This window comes from Ornithodoros turicata, chromosome 1 (genome assembly GCF_037126465.1).
Source record: "Ornithodoros turicata isolate Travis chromosome 1, ASM3712646v1, whole genome shotgun sequence".
NCBI lineage: Eukaryota > Metazoa > Arthropoda > Arachnida > Ixodida > Argasidae > Ornithodoros > Ornithodoros turicata.
In genome coordinates this window covers 226231200-226252310 of record NC_088201.1, presented here as the reverse complement: position 1 = coordinate 226252310, position 21111 = coordinate 226231200, and the positions used below count along the sequence as shown (strand labels likewise).

General features: G+C 45.1%; 1 protein-coding gene across 1 annotated transcript in view; it reads left to right on the top strand.

Moving 5' to 3' along the window:
• LOC135395547 (atlastin-2-like) overlaps positions 1-21111 on the top strand; it is a 230070-nt gene that overhangs the window by 2387 nt on the left and 206572 nt on the right. Inside the window, exons 2-7 of the mRNA XM_064626693.1 lie at positions 790-847; positions 3560-3625; positions 9655-9704; positions 12797-12854; positions 14036-14101; positions 15573-15638. Coding sequence (XP_064482763.1) covers positions 812-847; positions 3560-3625; positions 9655-9704; positions 12797-12854; positions 14036-14101; positions 15573-15638 — 342 coding nt within the window. The 5' untranslated portion in view covers positions 790-811. The remainder of the gene's footprint in view (positions 1-789; positions 848-3559; positions 3626-9654; positions 9705-12796; positions 12855-14035; positions 14102-15572; positions 15639-21111) is intronic.

The following is a 21111-nucleotide window of genomic DNA, read 5'->3' as shown; positions in this document are numbered from 1 at the left end:
GATATCTCTCCCGATTCGTTGAAAACGTGAGGGTACGCCTTGTTTGTGACACTTATGATGTTCATGATGGTGACAAAAAAGGGCGTACGCCTTTCGTTTTCAGCAAATCACGGAATATACCGGTATCATTCGACGTGATGCCTGGCTAGGAGCATGTTATGCGGTGAAGTTCATTTCTTAAGAGTGTGGGTGATGCAAGGCCTCTCACATATTTAGGTACAGTGAAACCTCTGCTTTCAGTCTGTGGAGCTTTTTTTTGCAGAATGTACGAGAGTCATTTTAGTGGCCATTTAACCTTCTTAGCGCACTAGTCAACACGTCCTTCTTGAGCGCGAGATTCATACAACGAGAGATTCATACAACGAGATTCATACAACGCAGATTCGTACAACGGATGTGCTCGAGCTCGTGGTAAGAACACATAGACGTCTCGAAGCATCGCTGAAGTACAAGAGACACCTTGAGAATTGTGTCCAACGCAAATAGTGTACTCACACGTTGAAAGAACAAATCACAATTCACACGAACAACATCTACGAGTGAGGGAGAAGTTAGTGTCGTGCTGGGGATCCAGTCAGGTCACCTCTTCACCAATGTGGGAGTTCAGACGACACTCCACTTTCTGTACATCAACTTAGGTTTGGTCACCTCTAGACTATTCCCATTCCCAGGAGTGTCAAAGCCTCCCTTTGGTTTGACTCACTTCTGTCTGAAAGTGAAGATCGGGGATGATTCCGAATGACCCTGTTCCTGAAATGAGGCTTCATGTGCCGTTTCTTTTCCACGCAGTTCCCTTACTACCGGGACGAAAATGTCTGACCATGCCACCTCTGCCGCGGAGGAAAATGTAAGTACATAATACCAATTAGTATTATATATGTGGGAGGTATACTTGCTATATGAGACGCAGTGTATCGTGACAAGCATGACTTTTTTCCGGGTGCTGGCAGTGGTGGGGAGTAAACATTGTATCCAGAACCGAGAGTCGGCCATACCGACGCACGTCAAAATAATCACCTGTAGGCAAAATTATCCTACCCTGCGGCATATCCGGTGTGTAACCGCGAAAATACGTTGGCACTGGACTCATCTTACGTGTCCAACAATTTAGCTTTTCCTGGGTTTATGCTTGCGCCAAAAATATATAATGTTTTCAGTTAATGCTGACGTTTGTGTTGTGGAATGTTCCCTTTCGTATTGATCTGGTTGTTTTGTAGAAAGGCATTGAGCTCTGGCATATGCAGGATGCAATGAGGAATCTTTTTTTTTCTTTGTGGAGTTTATTTTTGGCATATACGGTAGTGTTTTTCGGAGTTTATTGTGGTCCGGGAGTTACGAGTCTTGCGTCGTTTATTTGTTGCCGCTATCTCATACCCGGCAATTCGCTCGAGGTCGGACGGTGTCGGCACGCTGCGGAGAACAGTGCACTATCGCGGTGTGGACACGTCGCCCGCTTTTTCGGGTTAATTCCGCGTTTAGTGCAGTAGGTGGAGGAGTGGAGAGCCGAACAGTATCGTGACATCGCGGTACAAGTGATCTTCAGATGAATATAGCCAAGAATCACCGGAAACAACCGTCAACTCTGGACAGTGGTCCACATGTTATCCACACTAGACAGATGACGAAGAAGCCCTCTATAGGTCGATCTCGCAACGAATAGAACAAGCAAAGGAATGGCTGCGAAACGGTAACATGTTGTGAAAAGATTCAGCAGCTTACCCAAGAAAAGGAACCAGTATTGTGCAGCAGAATCTTCGGGCCATTCTAGTATGAGAGAAACGACTGATGTGATCATACAGAGATGATTCGGGCATTATGAACATTGGCTATTACTGAACAAGTGAATTACTGTTGTTCAGTGGACTTACGCTTCCCCTCCCCTCCCAGTTCATGTCGTGGGAAAAAATTGAAAGAAAGCTCGACGCGGAAGAAAAATGACCCCCGCCAAAAAAGACATATTAGCAAATGCCATTTCATGCTGAGCTCTCGGTTACTTGAGTTCCCAAAAGCAGTTTTTTTTTTAAACATCTGAATTGCTTGAAATTTTACGGGCGTATGCTATCTTAATTTCTTCGGATATGTAACGTTCGTTCTTGTGCATCGTACAGAGCACACAGTGTTTGATACAAAGCTCGAAAGTTTTCTTTTCTGTGTGTGCGTGGAAACTTTTTTAAGTCCGTGTTAGCAACTGTCGCTATATGAGCGACGTACAGACATAGACAGATGGAGAGAGGACAGCACAAAGGAGTGGGGGACATGGGTGCGTGTATGTGGAAAGTGTAGCAACTTTACGATAACACAGCAACCTCCACCTGCTTTAGGTATTTAAAGAAAAAATCGCAAACTGGCGCGTACTAAGTGACCCATGAAGGCCACACCGTTGCGTACGCCCTTGAAAGCTCTATCCAACGACATATGTTACACTCACCCATGGTGCCAAGACAGTTTGTCCTAATGAGCTGCTGCATCAAAAAGTTAGTCCGACACCCACGGCAGTGGTGTAATATATAAGAGTACGTAACAATGAGGCTCTCAGGTGACACAACTGCACGGTAAGATACCTCAGGTAACCTCAGGGAACTCATGTGTCAGTAGGGTTTGACAACCACCTGGATGCACATTTAATAGCATTTGAATAACATGTCATCACGCGCAATGGCATTTAATAGCATCCAGCGCAAATCGTGCGATAAAGACGAAATCACAATTAAACCAGTCAAGTTCCTAACAGATATTATTTCTGCTGCTCTTGCACAAATACATTAACTTGTCATTATGCACTGGTGTCTTATAGGACGATAATTCCCAACTGCATTCCTACTTCCTTTTTCACAGATAGGGACAATCATAGCAACATTAATTGTGTCGGGGAGAACACCATGAGAAAATATGCCATTTGATATCACAGGGCAATGGCTTAACCAGCAAATTCCCGAACCGTTTAAGGAACGTTGTGGATACGCCACCATGCCCAAATGATTTTGAACAGTTTAAGAGACTTCATATCTGAAAGTACCTCATCACGTGTAGTCGGGTCGAGGAAAAAAATGTATTTAATTTAGGGACGGAATTTTATTTTTTAGGGACGGAAGGGAGGAAATTTAGACGGGCGGGACTGTCTGAATAGGATTACTTAATAAAGGCACACGTTTCACGACATCACTAAAATAATTATGAAATTGATATTAAAATTCTTCTGGGTCCGTTAACAACTTAACATTATCTACAATTGGTATGCCGCTGTGTGTCTTAGCATTTTCGCTCGATAAGGCGCCGTCCGTTTTGCGCGTCCCAACAAATATAATCTCGTTTTTTTTTTTTTTCTAGAAATCGCAGATGTCCAAGTTCAACCGCTGGTCGAATTTCGGTGGAATTAGCCTCCTGCAATAATGTAGGGACAGAAAAATACTTGTACAATATTTCGATGCCCATCTGTTCCACTTTTTTTCTTTCTTTTCCTTTAACGGTATCCACTTTTACCCTACACATGACACAGATTAACATTCGACAGTATCACAACATAAATGATGTACTAATGATCGGTGTATTCTGTACGCAGAGTTCCGCTTCGTACAATGACGGCACGGCGGAGGCGCCATCCGGAATGAGCGCAGTGGTGAAAAAGGTAAGCGCATCGCAATGTTTTGGCATCGCAATATTCATTTAGGTGTCCGAGCTATCACTTCAACACAACAACAATAACAATAAACGATGGTAAGGGATGTTTCCCCGTGGCGTCCACAGGACCCTACCCCACTTCACAGAGGTCAATATGAGAGGATGAATTTATGGTGAGGCCGAACTGATGACAGGTCGAAGTTTTGTTTAGAGCTCTTCGAGGAGCCCAGCAGCTTCAACGAAAGCAAAAAGGGAGACCAGAGCCCGACACAGATGCGCGGGGAGCTCCATGGCCAAGGTCCTTGGAGAAGCTCAATTATCTGTGGAAAAGGAGTGCAAGTTGGCATTGAAGCGTCCGGCGTTCACACGTGTGTGAGTCGTGGTGTTCGACGATATGAGGAATAGTACTTACGAAGCAGCAAGTTGGGCACAGCCTTACGTAATTGTAGCACAGCTTAACCCGCGGAACACAGGGTGAGGGCGTCGTTGAGGCGAGTGATGTCATGGCACCAATGCCGGGCTTAGGACACCAAAGCAGAGAAGTAGAAGCGTCTATCTCTGGTGGAGAGGTTGATTGACACTTCAGCCCAGTCCCATCGTGCATTGTAGACGCAGAGCAGAAACGTTTGTTTCAGCTAACTATTAGCCCAGTGTTGAAGCAGTCCGGTCGTCTCCTGTTGACAACTACTCGAATGCGTTCTCGGCAGGGAAGGGGGGAGCCGTACTGACACCTGTTTAGAAGAGTGCTAATGAAGGACGGCCACTTCGCCAGAGAAGCTTTCGAGAACAGAATCGTAAAGCGTGTCGGTCTGCTTTGCCTGGTTTGAGAACTTCATTTCATTTGAGTGGAATGCTACACTGAAGCGTACATTCACTGCATTGAACGTTGTTAACAAAGAAAAAAAAAGAGAACGACTGTGCAGCTGTGTAGGACAGCCTAAATGGCCGTAACATCTGCCCTGCTTCTCACGCTGCCCTCTGAGGTTCGCTGTTGATATTGAGTCAAGCACATGGTACGTGTGGTTCCTGTGCAGTGTCATCCACGCTATGGAATGGATGAACAGACTGGGCTAAGTTTGTTTGTAGTTCTAGCTCTGGGAACTTCATCGGGTCATGTTGTATCTGACATGCGCATTCCAGTCGTCTCGAACATTCATTGGACTGGCTGCGATGGTTCTCTTCAAATACTTAGATGAACTATGAAAAATATGGCATATTCGTTGCCTGAAGTGACGGGCGAACAGCGGGGCGAACTCAAGAAAGAATATGAAGGTACTCATGACGTGTGTGGTTCGGCAAATTGTTGCTTGTTGGACGTGTTCGGAAGTTCGGAGGTTCGGAGCGTGTTACTGGACGGCATAATGAGTGAATAGTAACTAATAATTGTTTTATAGGTTTCTTTGGACGACAATAAGGAATGCAAAAGTTCTTGGACCATTTATGTGTTTTGCTTTTGAGAACGTGAGACCATGGATAGTCAACGTCTTCAGTGAAAGTGACGATGTGGTGCTGCTTCGTGTATCCGGTTTGCGATAGCATAATTGGCCATTGTCGTTAAAATTATTTTGAGAAACATAACGCGAACAGCGAAAAACCGAATTTAGTTTAAAGCTTTGCTGTGTTTAAGCACCTCCGATTGACTCTGTAGCAATAAGAGAAATAACCCTCGTCAATCGCGTCGTAACGTGCTTTACTTGAAGTATTCATAGTGACCAGTGGAGTTGTTGATGAGGCACGTTGGAATTTAATTATTAAAGAAATGAACCGTCGTCGAATTATGACGTGGTCATGGCGTCCCTGCAAAAACATCAAGACATAGTGCATGTACCGAGGTCTGTACGTAGTGGCGTATACACAACACTTAAGTGTGTACGGATACGTTTCGAACAGTCTGCAGATTACCTTTAGTGCCCTGATATACACAAAACACAATAATTTGGTTACATGACAGTGGCTGACATTACAAAATGCACTTGCTCAGAGGTTCCAGGAAGCGGGGCAAACGGTCGCAATTGCTGAAGTTTATCAGATAAATCAGAAGCAAATGAAAAAAAAAAGAGCGTGTGCACCACACTTCTGTAATGCAGCGTGCAAGTTCTTCGTGTGCATATTGACATTGCACGTTGTCAACACAATAAGCAAAATACCCGATTACACTGAAGTGAAGTATGTACTAGACAAGCTAGAAGTTAGTATTGGTAATCTGAGACCTGTACTTGTATTTTATTATCTCAACTTGGTACGTGCTTAATATTAGCACCGGACACTGCACAACTTCTGATATTCACGCTTGCTCGTGCAACAATGACCTGCTCTCAATAGATGTTCTGAAGCTCCCTGGCAGGACAATTTGCCGAAAGCCATAATGCTGTACAAACTCATCACTGTCCCTTTATGGCCCTTTACAACAGACCAATACATGACGTTTGGCGTGGCAAGTTTGGCGTTGAGGATCAGAATAGTCTCAGTATTTTGTACAAAACTTCATTTTAAAATTACTGTTTTCAGAGCTTATCTGATAAAATTAAAGCCGTATCCCTAGTCATGCGATACTACCATCATAACGTGTCGTGTTGTCACATGAGACTCTGAAAAAGCTACTGTAGTGGCAAAATAGGGTGAAGGCTGTTCAAGCGTTGGAGGGTGCGTGCAATAAACGAAAGGGTTTTTGTACCAAAAGAAATGTGCAGGTACTATGATATGCCTGTAGACCAAGCAACTAATTCACTCTGCAACATATAGTGATTTCGTGGACAGGACACAGTTGCGCAACGCTACAATATCAGTCTGTAAGTACTTTAGATTGTGAAAGCTGGGATACGTTAGGAAACATGGTGAAGTGACAAAGATAGGGAACGTACGAAATGAACAGAGATGACACATTACTCATCTGGCATGAATAAGTAGCGCATGGTGATTTTTAGCGTATGGTAGCGTATGCTGTTTTTTTACAGAGCTGCTGTGCTCTTAGAATTGCTAACACAGCATCCTGTGGCAGTTAAACCACAATTTATGTGTATATGTGTATGTACCGTAAGCAGGTAGTGACATGATAGTTTGAGTATGATTAAGATGAGGTTAATTGCATCTGCAATGCAGCACCACGTACTATTATTTCATTGACCACCTTCAGATGCTACTAGTGCATCAAAAGCTGTGGATATGCTCGTGTAACACGCAGCAAATGTGTGTGGGTTTTGTCTTCTTTCAGCTACCTCCTCCTCCAGCTAAGCGGATGGTTTCTGGAGCTATGTGGTCATGATGGAACTGGTTTTCCTAAGATCCCATGCGCGGGAGGTGGGTGGGGAAGAGGGCTGCAAAAAATCGAGCTCATACACTGCTCTGGTCGAGCATGTCTGCTAACTCCATCACCCGTGGAGGGGGTGGGGGAGGGGAATTTATTGGCAGAAAAAAAAGGAAAGAAAGGGAATCACCCGTGGGATCAGTGCAATAGCGAGGAGACAGAAGTAGCCAGACAGAGTAGAACAATCTGAACGTTAATTCCAAATACGAAATAGTACCCCCACACGAAAGTATCTGAAAGTTCTTCCAGGGCTATGGAACAACCCACTAGCCCAACGCTTTGCGGTAGAGGCCCTGCAACGATTTCTGACGTGACACGGGCTCGACGTTGACTGTCACTCTTTGACTGTGAATACTCCGGTGTCCCAGTGACCACGTATTTCAGTGTGCATTACAGATGGGTCATACAGATGGGATGCATTACAAATGATAGGCTCTGGGGATGTGTCATGCCCGGGACCCCCTCCTCACGATACCGTTGTGATAACACAGTGCAGTACTTCTTTGTATTACTACAGACCTTGGTTCTGCCATCCTCATCCCCGGCTGCCCTCCCCACCTACGCCCTTCTCACTGGGCTTGCCTGCAGTCTCAGCAAACGAATGCGAATCAGCAGGTCCGCGTAGCTCTCACACTCCTGGCAAAGTAGGATTTTCTCCAGGGGGGGTAGGGCAAACAAATGCCGGCAGGGGTGGGGTGCGTATCGGTGCAGGGCGGGAGCGGAGGTGTTCGGGCTGGTGCTCAAGGTGCGGGATATTCCCCTAGCTCTGGGTGTCGAATGCGCCCGCAACTATATTGTGTTGGATCAGTTTTGGCTCAGTAACCCTATATGCTTCGAAACTTTTACGTTTTGCCGTTTCTCGGCAACGCAATCCTTTGTTGGTGCCAAGGCTCGCACCTGATTTTTTGTTTCATGCTACGTTTGCTGTCGCCACTCCTGCTGCCCTTTCCGTCAGCGATTATATAATAGAAGAACACATATCCTTAGTCAGCATAATGTATAGCAGGCCATGCCACTCACCTGTAACTGCTCACATGGAAAGCCAACCATATAATTAACGAGGAACGGAATGTTCGTTACGCACCGCACCAAGCTAACCACGTAAAAAACGAAAGGAAAGAAAACGTGATTGTGTTCAAACGACCATGTTATATGGGCCAGGGAGCCTGGGGCCAAAGGGGGAACTGCCCCTCTTGCCCCGTTGCCCTGACCCCCATCCTCGGCTTCACTCCCCACCCACGCCCCTCTCACCGGCCTTGCCTGCAGTCTCAGCAAACGAATGCGGATCAGCAGGTCCTCGTAGCTCTCACCAACCTGAAATATTTCCGCGTATTTTACCTCTACATATCCCCCCTACACACGCGAAAACAAAAAAAACAAACAAACAAAAAAACACGACATTGGGAGTCTTTAAGTGTGGTCCACAATTCATATGAGCTGTTATACGACGCGAAAGGGAGTTTTTAGTCTGGAACGTGTCGGTGGTGTCTCGTGAGCCATTTTAGTACATGTCTAAATGAGATCTAAAACTGTGGAGGACTATAGTAGACTTCCAAATTGAGATGTCTACTAAATGTATAACACCGTAGAGGTCTAGTAGACTCTTAGATGCAGACATTCACTAAACATCAAACCCCGTAGAGGTCTAGTAGACGTCTACTTTTAGACCTAGCCCTAAAGTTTCAACCTACCCGTGGGTTAGACGTCTATTATCCCACCATGTGCTACATGGGTTATTGGACGTTCTCAGAATGCAAGCCCGGACGTTCCCATCTGAACTTGGAAGTGCGCTTTCGATGACAACCCAGATTTCATTGGAGAATGCTCCGGTTGGGATCTTCAGGGAGCACGACGTCACCGGGCTTGAGATCTGACCCTCTGAGACGCTGTGAATCGATGTACGGTTCTTGCGCTTCTGTATATTCCCCCGTCCAGTCTTGCTGCCGACGGCGTAGCGGACGTGTGCAAGACCGTGGGACCCGGTTCATCTTTTCCGAAGTGACTTGGTATTTAGGGACGAACTGCGGCGGCAGACCAGTAGTTAAGTCTGTCTTTCGGCCAAGATGGCCCTTTAAACCACAGATTTGAGGCCAAGATCTCCTTGGGGGATATGGCCGTAACTAAAACATCTGAGGGTTTTGCATCTGTAAGCACATATTGCCAGTGATCTTTGCCTACATTCCGATGTATTTCGGCAGCTCGGTTTCGAATGAGTGTGGACCATCATTTTGGGTGCCCCCCGATCCAGTACAACGTAACGTCTCACTAACTTTTCTGATCGGTTGAATATTGCTTTATCGAACACTTTTCGAATAGAAGGAAGTATCGATATAGGACGATAATTCCCAACTGCAGTCCTACTTCCTTTTTTATAGATAAGGAACACCATACCAAGATTAACTGTGTTGGGAAAAACACTGTGAGAAAATATGTCATTTGATATCTCCGACAATGGCTTAGCGAGCAAATGCCCGAACCGCTTAAAAAACCTTGTGAATATGACATCGTGTCCAAAGGATTTTGAAGGATTTAATATACTTGATATCTGACTGAACCTCATCAGGTGTAGTCAGGTCGAGGAAAAAAATATTTTGAATTCGATGGAGGCAGCGGGACTGTTTGAATAGGGTTATTTAATAATGACACATGGTTCACTATGTCACGAAAATAATTATTCAATTGATTTAAAACTTCTTCTGGGTCTGTTAACAACCTGTCATTTATCTTTTCAGAAGAGAAAGGAGGAGGAAGGAAGAATGGGAGAAGAAGCACAAACAGGAAGGTAAAGGATGATGTCTGTACGACACCTTCTACATAACAGAGAGAGCCTCTGCACTCTTTAAAAAACGTAACCTTTTCTCTTCTTCGCTCTTGCGGTTACGTCACATCTATCTCTCGACAAAAGCCACAGCAGGATGCTTCCACGTAAGATCATGCCTGCGAGTCCGCACGTGGCTTCAGGGTTTACTTGAAGAATTGTATATTTTTGTCGGACATGTCTAGGTGACGAAGCCTTTTCTTCCAAGTATCTATGTCCATTTTTACCGAGATAGACATTCGTTGGCGCAGACGCAACATCCGGAAGAAACATTTGCGATTTTATCTCTTGTTTTTCACATAGAGGACAGTGGACGGGAGTGTACAAAAATGCTTTAGTAAGTCCCACCTTCATGTAAAAAAAACTTTCAAACGTGGCTGCCGTAACTTTCAAACTTCAAAACTTCAGACTTTCGTAACTACTGTCAAACGTAACTGTCGTGGCTGTCATAACTTTATTATTGTATTCAGGGCCAACCCGCGTAGCGTCTGCCGAGTACTTTATGATGACCAATATATTATTTTGTTCAACGTGAAATGTGCTTTCCGGTGATATATGTTTCGTATTTGTTGGCGCCGTGTGCACGCATTTTGCAGCCTCGCAAAATTAAAAAAAAAATTGAAAGTACATCATACATTCGAGGCAACTTCTAAAAGGCGCATCCTTTATCGCCTTAATGTTTTCCTCGAGAAAGGCTAAAGATGTGCGGTTCCAGAATGTGAAAAAATGCGTTGAATTATTTGCGTCATGTCGGCATTACAGGGCTCTAACGTGAGCCCCCGTGTCACATCACGTTCGTTGTGATGTGTGATAAAACAATACGAAGAGCAACTAAAAATTCCATAATCAGCCAGTGCCGGCGCCAGTAACTTGTGAAAACGATAATTGGAGCATAAATATATAACACCAAAATAAAAATAAAGTACTCATATAGCAATGAGAGACAAGCAAAAAGACGTGAATGTCTGGAATCGGACTGCGGACCTTTCGTATCAAAGTCCGAAACTTTACTTCCAGACAAACAGCGCAGATGGCGCGGGCCACCTTATACTCGCGAGGTCAACCATGCACAATGGGGATTATTTCGGGAGTCGGAGGCGAACGGCGTGATAAGGACGGCGAGTGTGGCGCCATCTCGAATCGGGAAAATCGTGAGTCGGAGTTGCTCCGCGACTGGTATGGCCTCTTAACAGAGACCGATGCGCGTTTGACCAGAAGTGATACTGATGCTAAAGGTTCCATGCCAAGGCATCCAAAATATTGATCCGTAGACGGAAGCTTGCTAGGCGAACGCAATGCATCCTGGACAGAGCCTGGTCGCACGTCACAGCAAACGTCAATGCACACGTGACCTTAAAGATGGCGGCGCCCACGATCGGCGGCTAACTCGTTTGTAAACAATGTGGTCGTTGCTCTTGCCGGACGTCTTGGATGTCTTTCGATCACTGTAATTATTTTTGTCCTATAATCTTGCAGTAAGATGCGCAGTTTTGCACATAATGCCTCGTACTGTTGATGACTTCCAAAGACGCGACGACGACCGCGCATTGAGACCCACTGAGCCAAGTCACATGACCTCAAAATGACTCTGTCTACGAGTGCGACCAGGTCAAGATGGCAGTTTTGCCAAAAACACCCGCTTGGTGGTAGTTCATACAATGGCGGATTTGTGTCACCCCTGTGTTCCGTGCGAGTTGCCAATCCAATAAAGGGTAACGTGGGGCAAGATTGAGACACGGGACTAGACGCGACATTTTTTGCTCGACGCCGCTTGTTTCAGACACACGCTTCTTGAAATTTCCCTCATAGCTGGCGCCGCATGTCCGCGTTGTTGCGCTTGAGAATTGTCCGGATTGGTGTATTCGTTGTAAAGAGAAAAAATAAAAATAGAAAAAAAAACATTTAGTTCTGCATGTAGTTCTTAAACACGGCGTGCCGTCTTACGAATCAGTCCAGCATTTTCCATGATTTTTCTTATTTGGAGAACGTGAAGTTCGAGATCGGGAAATATCATGGAGGAAGGAAATACAGGATATGCTCTTCCGACCGTTTCCCATCGTCACGAGAGTAGCCGCCTTCGCATTGCATTCTGGAGTGCTACTGTCTACCACGTGACTGCTCACGTGACCCCCATACAGTACGGCGCTCTTTTATACCGTTTAACTGTACCCGAGTGACGTCTGATGACACAGTAGACGAGGGAAAGAGTTACTTCACTTCGTTCTTTGATCAGCCCCTTAAGCAGTGAAAGCGCCTGCACTTTTAAAAATGAACATCACCGCATCACTTGCTCCTAACCAGCCATTATCTGGAATGATTTCGATATCCCTCCTGATTCGTTGAAAACGTGAGGCGTACGCCTTTTTTGTGACAACAAATTCAACAACAAATTACGGAATTTAAGGGTATCATTCGAGATGATGACTAGCTAGGTGCATTTTATGCGGTGAAGTTCATTTCCCTAGAGTGTGACTCATGCACAGCGTTTCAGATATATGTACAGTGAAACCCCTGCTTTGACTCTGTGCAGCTTTTTTTTTTTCTGTTTCACAATGTATGAGATTCATTTTAGTGTCCCTTTAACCTTCGGAGCGCAGTAGTCAACACATCCTTCCTGTATGCGAGATTTATACAACGCAGATTCGTACAACGCATGTGCTTCAGCTCGTGGTAAGAACACATAGACGTCCCGAAGCATCGCTGAAGTACAAGCGACACCTTGTAAATTGCGTCCAACGCAAATAGTGAACTCACACGTTGAATGAACAAATCACCATTCACGCGTACAACATCTACGAGCGAGGGAGAAGTTAGTGTCGTGCTGGGGATCCAGTCAGGTCACCTCTTCACCAATAAGGGAGTTCAGACGACACTCCTCTTTCAGTGCATAAATTAGGTGTAATCACCTCTAAGATATTTCCATTCCCAAGTGCGTCAAAGCCTCCCTTTGGTTTGAGTCACTTCTTTCTGAAAGTGAAGATCAGGGATGTTTCGGAGTGATCCTGTTCCTGGAATGAGGCTTCATGTGCCTGTTTTTTTTTTTCATTTCCCCGCAGTTCGCTTACTACCGGAACGAAAATGTCTGACCACATCATCTCTGCCGCGAAGGGAACGGTAAGTACACAATACCAATTAGTATTAGATATACGGGAGGTATACTTGCTATACGAGACGCAGTGTATCGTGACAAGCATTACTGTTTTTTTTTCTCTTTTTTTTTTTCTGAGTGATAGCAATAGCGGGGAGTAAGGACTGCATCCAGAATCGGGTGTCGGCCATTTCAGACGCACTTCAAAAGGATCTGGCATACGCAAGATGCAATGAGGAATCGGGCTTTTCCTTCGGAGTTTATTTTTGGCACATACGGAAGGAACTTTTCGGAGTTGATTGTATTCCGGGAATTCGGAGTTTTGCGCCGTTTATTTTTTGCAGCTAATCTAATATCCGGAAATTCGCTGCGAGGTCGGAAGGTGCCGGCGCGCTTCGCAAAAAACGGAACACTATCGCGGTGTGAACGCGTCGTCCGCTTTTACGCCTCTATTCCGCGTTCAATGCTGTAGGCGGAGCATAGGAGAGCGAAACAATATCGTGACATCGCGGTACAAGTGATCTCCCGTTGAATACGCGCAAGAATTACGGAAACGACCGACATCTCGGGTCGATCACTTGTGTCCTTGTTGTTCATTCCTGGATTTTCCGAAGACTTTCCAGACGAACGTCGGTACAGTTCCCCGCGAAGTCAGCCCAGGACGCATACTCACCCCCTTGTCCCCCACTCTTTCCTGCTGTCCTCTCTACCCGCTCATAGCCACAGTTGCTTCGCGGCTCTAACACGGAATTAAAAAAAAAACTCAACTACGTAATGCATATTACCCATCTCGAAAGATAGGTACTTAATGCTTGAACTGGGAAAAGTTGCTCAATAATCTCAGATATACCGGCGAACAATTGTACATTTTGGGTACATACCGCTGTGTGTTTTAGCACCTTCGCTCGATAAGGCACTGTCCGTTTTGCGTGTCCCAACAAATATGTCTTGTTTTTTTTGTTGTTGTTTTTTTTTTTTTCAAGAAATCGTAGATGTCCAAGTTCCACTGGAGGTCGAATTTCGGTGGAATTAGCCTCCTGCAAAAATATGGGGGCACAAAAATGACTTGTACAATGTTTCGAGTGCCCATTTGTTCCACTTTTGTTTCCTTCAGCGGTGTCCACTTTTACCCTAAACATGACACAGGCTACCAATCGACAGTGTGACAATATAAACGATGTATTAATGATCTGTGTTCTGCACGCAGTGTTCTGCTTTATACAGTGTCAGCAAGGTGGTGGCAGCTTCCACACTGAGCGTAGTGGCCAAGTCGGTAAGCGCATCACAACATTTTGCCATCGCAATATTCTTTTAGGTGTCCGAGCTATCAGTTTAGCACAAGAACAATAAATGATGGAAAAGTGGTTATGGCATGGGATGTTTCCTCGTGGCAGCCACAGGACACTGTCCGTGCTGAGCCCGAACTGATGACAGGGACAGGGGGACGTGCTAACGAGTTTGGGTGTGCTATCCGACGTCTACCGGGTATCTTATCCGCTGGCGTAAATGGAATACACTCACTCGCTTCGCTGAAAAATTAGATCGTTAGCCTCCAGTTGATCAGTGGCCTCCAGTGAGCAAGGTCTCCATTACCACGAAACCTATTACCTGCGTTGAGAGGGTCTTCCTGATGGCTGAGTTGACCGAACGCAAAAGCCACCCTGCCAGGGAGCTCGTCCTGCAATGAATTTCCAGCGTCTTCCCCTGGCAGAGTACTTGTATTGAACTAACGAGTCTCTCACGGGTCGCAGTACGTCATGAGGTTTCTTAGAAACAAGCTTAGACGGTTTTCTGTTGTCACTGCACACGGTGTGGCAGACTCGCCTGCGTGGTGAGAATCATGCCCTTGCGTAAGGCTATTTTGCGTTGTTTTATGATGATTGGCCCAGGAAAATCGACACCTGTTACTTGAAACGGATGACATCTGGAGGAACGATAAGCTTGAAGTTGTCCTTCGCTTTGATGTTCATGTTTGGCGTTGCTTTTCTTGCATACCACACAATCCTTTAAAACGTGTTTAAATTGTTGGCTCACACGAATGACCCAAAACATCTCACGTAATCAGGGGTCGAAACCGGAACTGAACCATAACCGAAAACCGCAAAAAAATGTTATTTGTTGGCGAACCGAACCCAAACCGAACCGTAAACATTTGTTCTCCCCTTTGAACGAACCGGAACTGGACCGAAAAAATATGCATGGTTCTTTGCACCTATGAAGTGTAGAGGCGAGGGAGTAAGAGGGAGAAAGGAGTCATCGCCGGAACCTGTTATTCATTTTCACATATGGTACACTGATTAGCACACATTAACACATTAACACACTGATTAGCTATTTAATGAAGGCACATGGTTCACTAAGTCACTAAAATATTTATTAAATTGACTTAAAACTTCTTCTGGGTCTGTTAACAACTTATCATTAACTACAATTGATATACCGCTATGTGTTTAGCAATTTCGCTTGATAAGGCACCGTCCGTTTTATGCGTCCCAACAAACATTTCTTTTTTTTCAAGAAACCACAGATGTCCAAGTTCCAGCGGTGGTCGAATTTCGGTGGAATTAGCCTCCTACAACAATACAGGGGCAGAAAACTGACTTGTATAGTATTTCGAGTGCCCATTTGTTCCACTTTTGTTTCCTTCAACGGTGTCCACTTTCACCATACACATGACACAAATTAGCAATCGACAGTGTGGCAATATAAACGATGTACCAATGATATGTGTGTTCTGCACGCAGGGTTCCGCTGTATACAGTGTCGGCACGGTGGCGGCGGCTTCTGGACAAAGCGTAGTGGCCGCATCGGTAAGCGCATCACAATATTTTGGCATCGTAATATTCATTTAGGTGTCCGAGCTCTCACTTCAGCACAACAACAACAAAAACAATAACAATAAATGATGGAAAAGTGGTTATGGTATGGGATGCTTCCTCGCGGTAGCCACAGGACACTGCCCGTGGTGAGCCCAAACTTTGACATGACGAAAATGACAGGACGAAGTTTCGTTTAGTGCTTTTCGAGGAGGCCAGCAGCTTGAACGAAAGCAAAAAGGGAGACCAAGAGCCCGGCACTAATGCGCGGGGAGCTCCATGGCCAAGGACCTTGGAGAAGCTGAATTATGTGTGGAAAAGGAGTGCAAGTTGGCGTTGAAGCGTTCGCCGTTCACAGGTGTCTGGGTCGTGGACCTCGCCGATGTGAGGAATTGTAGTTGAGACGTGGCAAGCTGGGCACAGCGTCGTGTAACTGTAACGCAGCTTGACCCGGAGCACAGGGGTGAGGGCATCGTTGAGATGGAGACGGCGCAGAAGTGACTTCAAGCCACGATTCGACGCCACGTGACATTTTAAATGATAATGACGAGTGAAATGACGAGTGATGTCATGGCACGAATGCCGCGCGAAGGGTGACACCAACGCCGAGAAGTAGAAGCGTCTATCTTCGGTGGAGAGTTTAATGGATACTTGATAGTCCCGTCGTGCATCGTAGAAAAGCAGAGACGTTTATTTCTGCGAATTACTAGCCCAGCGTTGAATCACTCCGGTCTTCTCCTGTTCACAACTACTCGCATGCGAACTCCGCGAACGGTCTCCTGAATGCAACAGTCTATGTAAATATGTGCCCTTGGTCAATTTGATGGCATAAGGCTGTATAACTGAGCCAACGTAGCAATTTTCCAGCCACACAGAGTAAGAAACAGCTAACACATCTTTCTCCGCAAATTGTGTCCTACGTATGGCGCAAGATTTTATATAGCTCGATATATCACGGTTGACGGTTTGATTCAAAGTATTTTCATGCATGTACACGAATTATGTACCTGGGACTCTTACAACAGCGCGTGAAATGCAGTCTCCACTCTGTAACATTCATTTACTCCCGTACATTTACTCTCAAAAGGTACTATTTTTTTGTGGCAATGCATTTAGTCCCCAAAAGGAGTAAAAGTACTCTTTTTTTTCTTAGAGTGTACGTCTAACAAAGGCTGCTATGGCATCTTGAAATATTAAAAAAGGCGACAGCCCAACAGAGTCGATTACAATGCAGGCTATCACGAAAATGTTGCATTTAGGCGTTTATATGCATTTGAGGCAAATGCCTAAAATTCCTGGCCCTAGTCATTTCCCAAACGCGTAATGCATCCCGCGCTGACATGTACAAGATACTCAAAAATGTATTAAAGGTAAGATAATAAATACTAACGTTAGAATGTAATTAAGATAGAGTATAAATACGTGAAAATTAAAGTAACTCAGATAGAGTACAAAATACTTCAAAAAGTGTTTGAAATACAATTAAGATACTATTTATCCTTGAACGCAAAAAGTCACGGTCACTGGTAAATCCGGCAAGTTCCCGAATGAATCACCTAAACCCCGCGCACAACGCTAGCCGCCGCTATGTGACAGGAGTCTTCTAAACACAAGTGCCAAAAAGACGACAAAGATGAGGTACCACATAACTCCACTACGTATATGTGACCCAGAACAAAGTACATTTCTAGCAGGTCCCTGCTCGGCGAGGTCAGAATTCGGCGTCACCGCGTCAGGGCACACATAACAGAACCCTCACCTGCCAATGATTAGTACACACGGCGCAAGATCTCTAAATGGAGACCAAGAAAGGCCAATGTCCGGATCCAGAGTCACTATCTGCGTCAAGTCCGACAGACTCAGGAAATTTCCCCTGAACAAGCAAGATAATGGAAGACGAGACACAGAAAGTTTGAGAGAGAGATGCAAAATATGTAATTAGAGTATTGAGTAGAAAATACCACAAAATGTATTTTAAATAGAGTACAAATACACAAAACAAAAAGTATTGAGTAGAGTAGCAAAATACCGCAAACTGTATTTAAAATACGGTATTTTAAATACAATACTCCAAATACGTACAGCTTGGGACAAAAGTTTACGGAACACGGCACTGGCGTATTTCTTCGTGGGAGCGGCCCCCTGCTACGTATCAAGAAGATATCGAATAAGAAACGGGTGTTCAGCTATCCTGTCCGTCTCTCAATGTGTGCGTCCACCTTTGTTTGCTGCTAGGGTGTCGCTCAAATGGAGAAATGTGACAACCCCGTGTTCCGTAAACTTTTGTCCCAAGCTGTACAAGTCTGAATTTTCCCGCGGCAATTTCCCCCTACACTGAGGCGGCGTGATAACTGTGCACTCTGTGCTAGAACGAGCACGTTTGGAACAGTAGTGTACCCCAATAAGGTGTGAGCAAAATCAGCCCAATCATTACCTAGGCGTGTGTACTACTGGAGGTTGGAATGGAAAGGAGAATGATTGGGGGAAGTCCATGACTGGTGATCCGAATAGCGCGATACACCACCACCGATATTTTTTCCGATAATTGTGCAAGTACACGGCTCACGTGGAAGGATAGCTCCGGAGACCTTACCCCAAAATGTGATCTTTGAGAAATACAACGTTGTGGCTTCAGAAGTGAAAAGCGCACCTGACATCATCGCTAATCATTGACTTGCGCTTCACCTCATCACGTACTAGGTGTCATTCGAATCGGAAATGCTGCTCCACGTATGCCTTAATGCAAAGCAGGAATCTCCCTCACAGTCTAAAGTGCTACGGCAAAGTGAGGCAGTGTCTGCTGTGTATGCCGCTCTTTCTCCTCCGATTAGCGGATCAAATAACCGCGGGCCCACATCGTTTAGTATGTGACGTTTAACAAAAATGGGCTTCGTGTTTCTGCACGCGCTACCTCTTGTGCTATCAGTTAAAAACAGAAGTTTGGCAAGTTAGCCAATTTTCGACTGCGACTTTCTGAATGTAACGTCCCAACTCAAAATATCCGCAATATTGCGTTTGGTAGAAAAGCGTCTGCTGGATGACGCTAACAAAAACTATAAAATCACTTTTTAAACCTACGACGTCCTGTTGCCTATTTCTTTTTCTCGTGCCACTGTGGGCTATCATATCAAATTATTCAGCTGACTAGTTTCCTTGATATGCCGCTTTTAGTTCACGGCCTGAGAGTTTTACCAGCTCAGGTGGCGCAGCTGTAACGCGTGCGCTTGGAGACTGGGAGGTCCGCGGTTCGAATCCGCGGGCCGGGTGTGCCGTCTAGGGTTTTTCCTGGGTTTCCCTCAGATGTGTAATAGGCGTATGCCGGCACAGTTCCCCTGAAGTCGGACCATGGATGCAGCTATCCTCCCCCCGAGCGGATTCCGCTCGGTCTTCCACTTCACCCTTTCCTCTCCTCCTCTCCACCACCTTTCCCTTCCCGAGAAACATGCCGCCTAATCAGGCAGGCAGACCTCTCGGGTTCCTCCCAACGACACTCCTCCTCCTCCTCGCCTGAGAGTTTGTGTTTGCCTCAATTATTCGTACAATGTCCGCATTTACGTTTCTTTCGACACACCAGGGATGATTTGAGGTCCGAATTATAAGCACGTTCCATACTGACCCAGAAAGAAGAACGGGGTATTCCACAAATGCTCCAAATTGCGTTTTTTTCCCCTTTCCATTTCTTGCCTACTTCATTTGCTGCTTTGTAAGTCGAGTTCCTTTTGTTGTTTTATAGCGACCCTCTTTACACTGCGAATAAGAGGCAAGTTGAATGATATTCCTACCTTTGCATACTACGAACACGAAAACGAAAGAACACGATAAGATTAAGGACTAAAAATAACTCTTGGACGAATTGAGGTGAAACGAACGCTCTCATATCAGAAGGGAACGACACTAGCTTCGCCCCAAATGTTGGCGATAAATCGGTCTGAAATGATGTAATTTCCTTGGGCCTCGCAGAACGATGCAGTGCCGGTGTTTGCCAGCAAGAAGCTCCATTTTAGTCACATCATAACGTGTGACGATGTGAATATTGTATCATATATGACAGTGTGTATACGTCATGACACAACATGACATGTGTCACATAATCAAGTCTTGAACGTCATGGTTCTCTTTGTCCCGCATAGAGATTCTAACCCTCCAAAAGTCGCTTAGAATTTAATAGCGTTAGATTCTTGTCCCACTTCCATTATGTGTCTATATCGAACAGTTTGTCATGAATGGGACACAAGTCATCTAGAATCAAACAAACAAAAATAAATAACTAAACACAAAATAAGTTAAATCAACGCAGGACTAGCCGTGAGTGCGCCATTTTGGCATCCTTTTGTTTGTTTCTTGCCTTTTTTTAGAGCAGGTTCCTGCATGGAGAGTGTTTACAATGCGGACCTCATTCTATACCTGACACTTTACCTGAGACGTGACATCATTCTATACCAGAAAGGGTCGCAGAAAAAGATATTTTCAGGTGTATTTCATACTTCGTTTAATGTTTTATTATGATTATTATAGTGTAGCAAAACCCGTATTCTATCGAATGAGATCATGTAGATACTTTAATTTTTCACCGCACAACAAGAGACCGTGTTTGGTTCGCCAACGATTCTGTCACGACTAGGGTTCTCAATCCCGAGCCATTTTGGCAGTCCCGGCATTTCGGGATTTTTTGCTGTCAATTCCGGGATCCCGGGACGGGATTGCGGGATTGTGACGTGTTCAGATTGTGCTTCGAAGTATAGTACTGCGCGGATCAGAATTATCTAACCCGGCATTATCTAACAAAGTCCATTTACCTCAAGTGACTAAATCGGCGTGTTCTGCGTAGTTCATGTGCGGCTCTGTCAATTCTACCTTTTCCTGAAGGAAGGCACTGGAAAATTCGCAGTATAACCGCATTGGGAAAATGGTGCCGACTAAACTCTTACATTTTATTTATTTATTTCTGCTGTGACAATGCCACTCCTTTTCTATTCATGTGCATTTCACTGTTGCGCGTGAAAAGAAGGCGAGTTCCGCAACACTTGAAGTCACAGGAAATATTACTGAATAATTTCTTCAAACTGTGTAACATTCCACTGTGTAACAGCAACAAAAAAGTCGAATGGAAAGAAACGAAACACTAAACAGTTTACAACACCGTCGCTGTGTGCTTATCACATTGTACAATGACTGACCCACGACCTGAGAAAGCACAGAGCGTCGAGGGTGGTGTCTCCCAGTTCGGAGCAAAATTTTCTGAAAATAGTGGCTGCCAAACTGAAGGTCCGTTCAGCTTCTGCGCTAGAGGAAATGACAGTCAGCAAATATCTGTACTGACGCGTAGGCAGCAGTCCTCTGCCTCATCCAGTCACAAAAAGTGCCATTTCCTTACTAAGGGGTGAGTCTCTGCCTGATGGCCTGCAGGTGCTTGATTTTTGATTCATAGTTGCTCTCACGAAGATCCCGGTATTTTCCGGAAGAAATC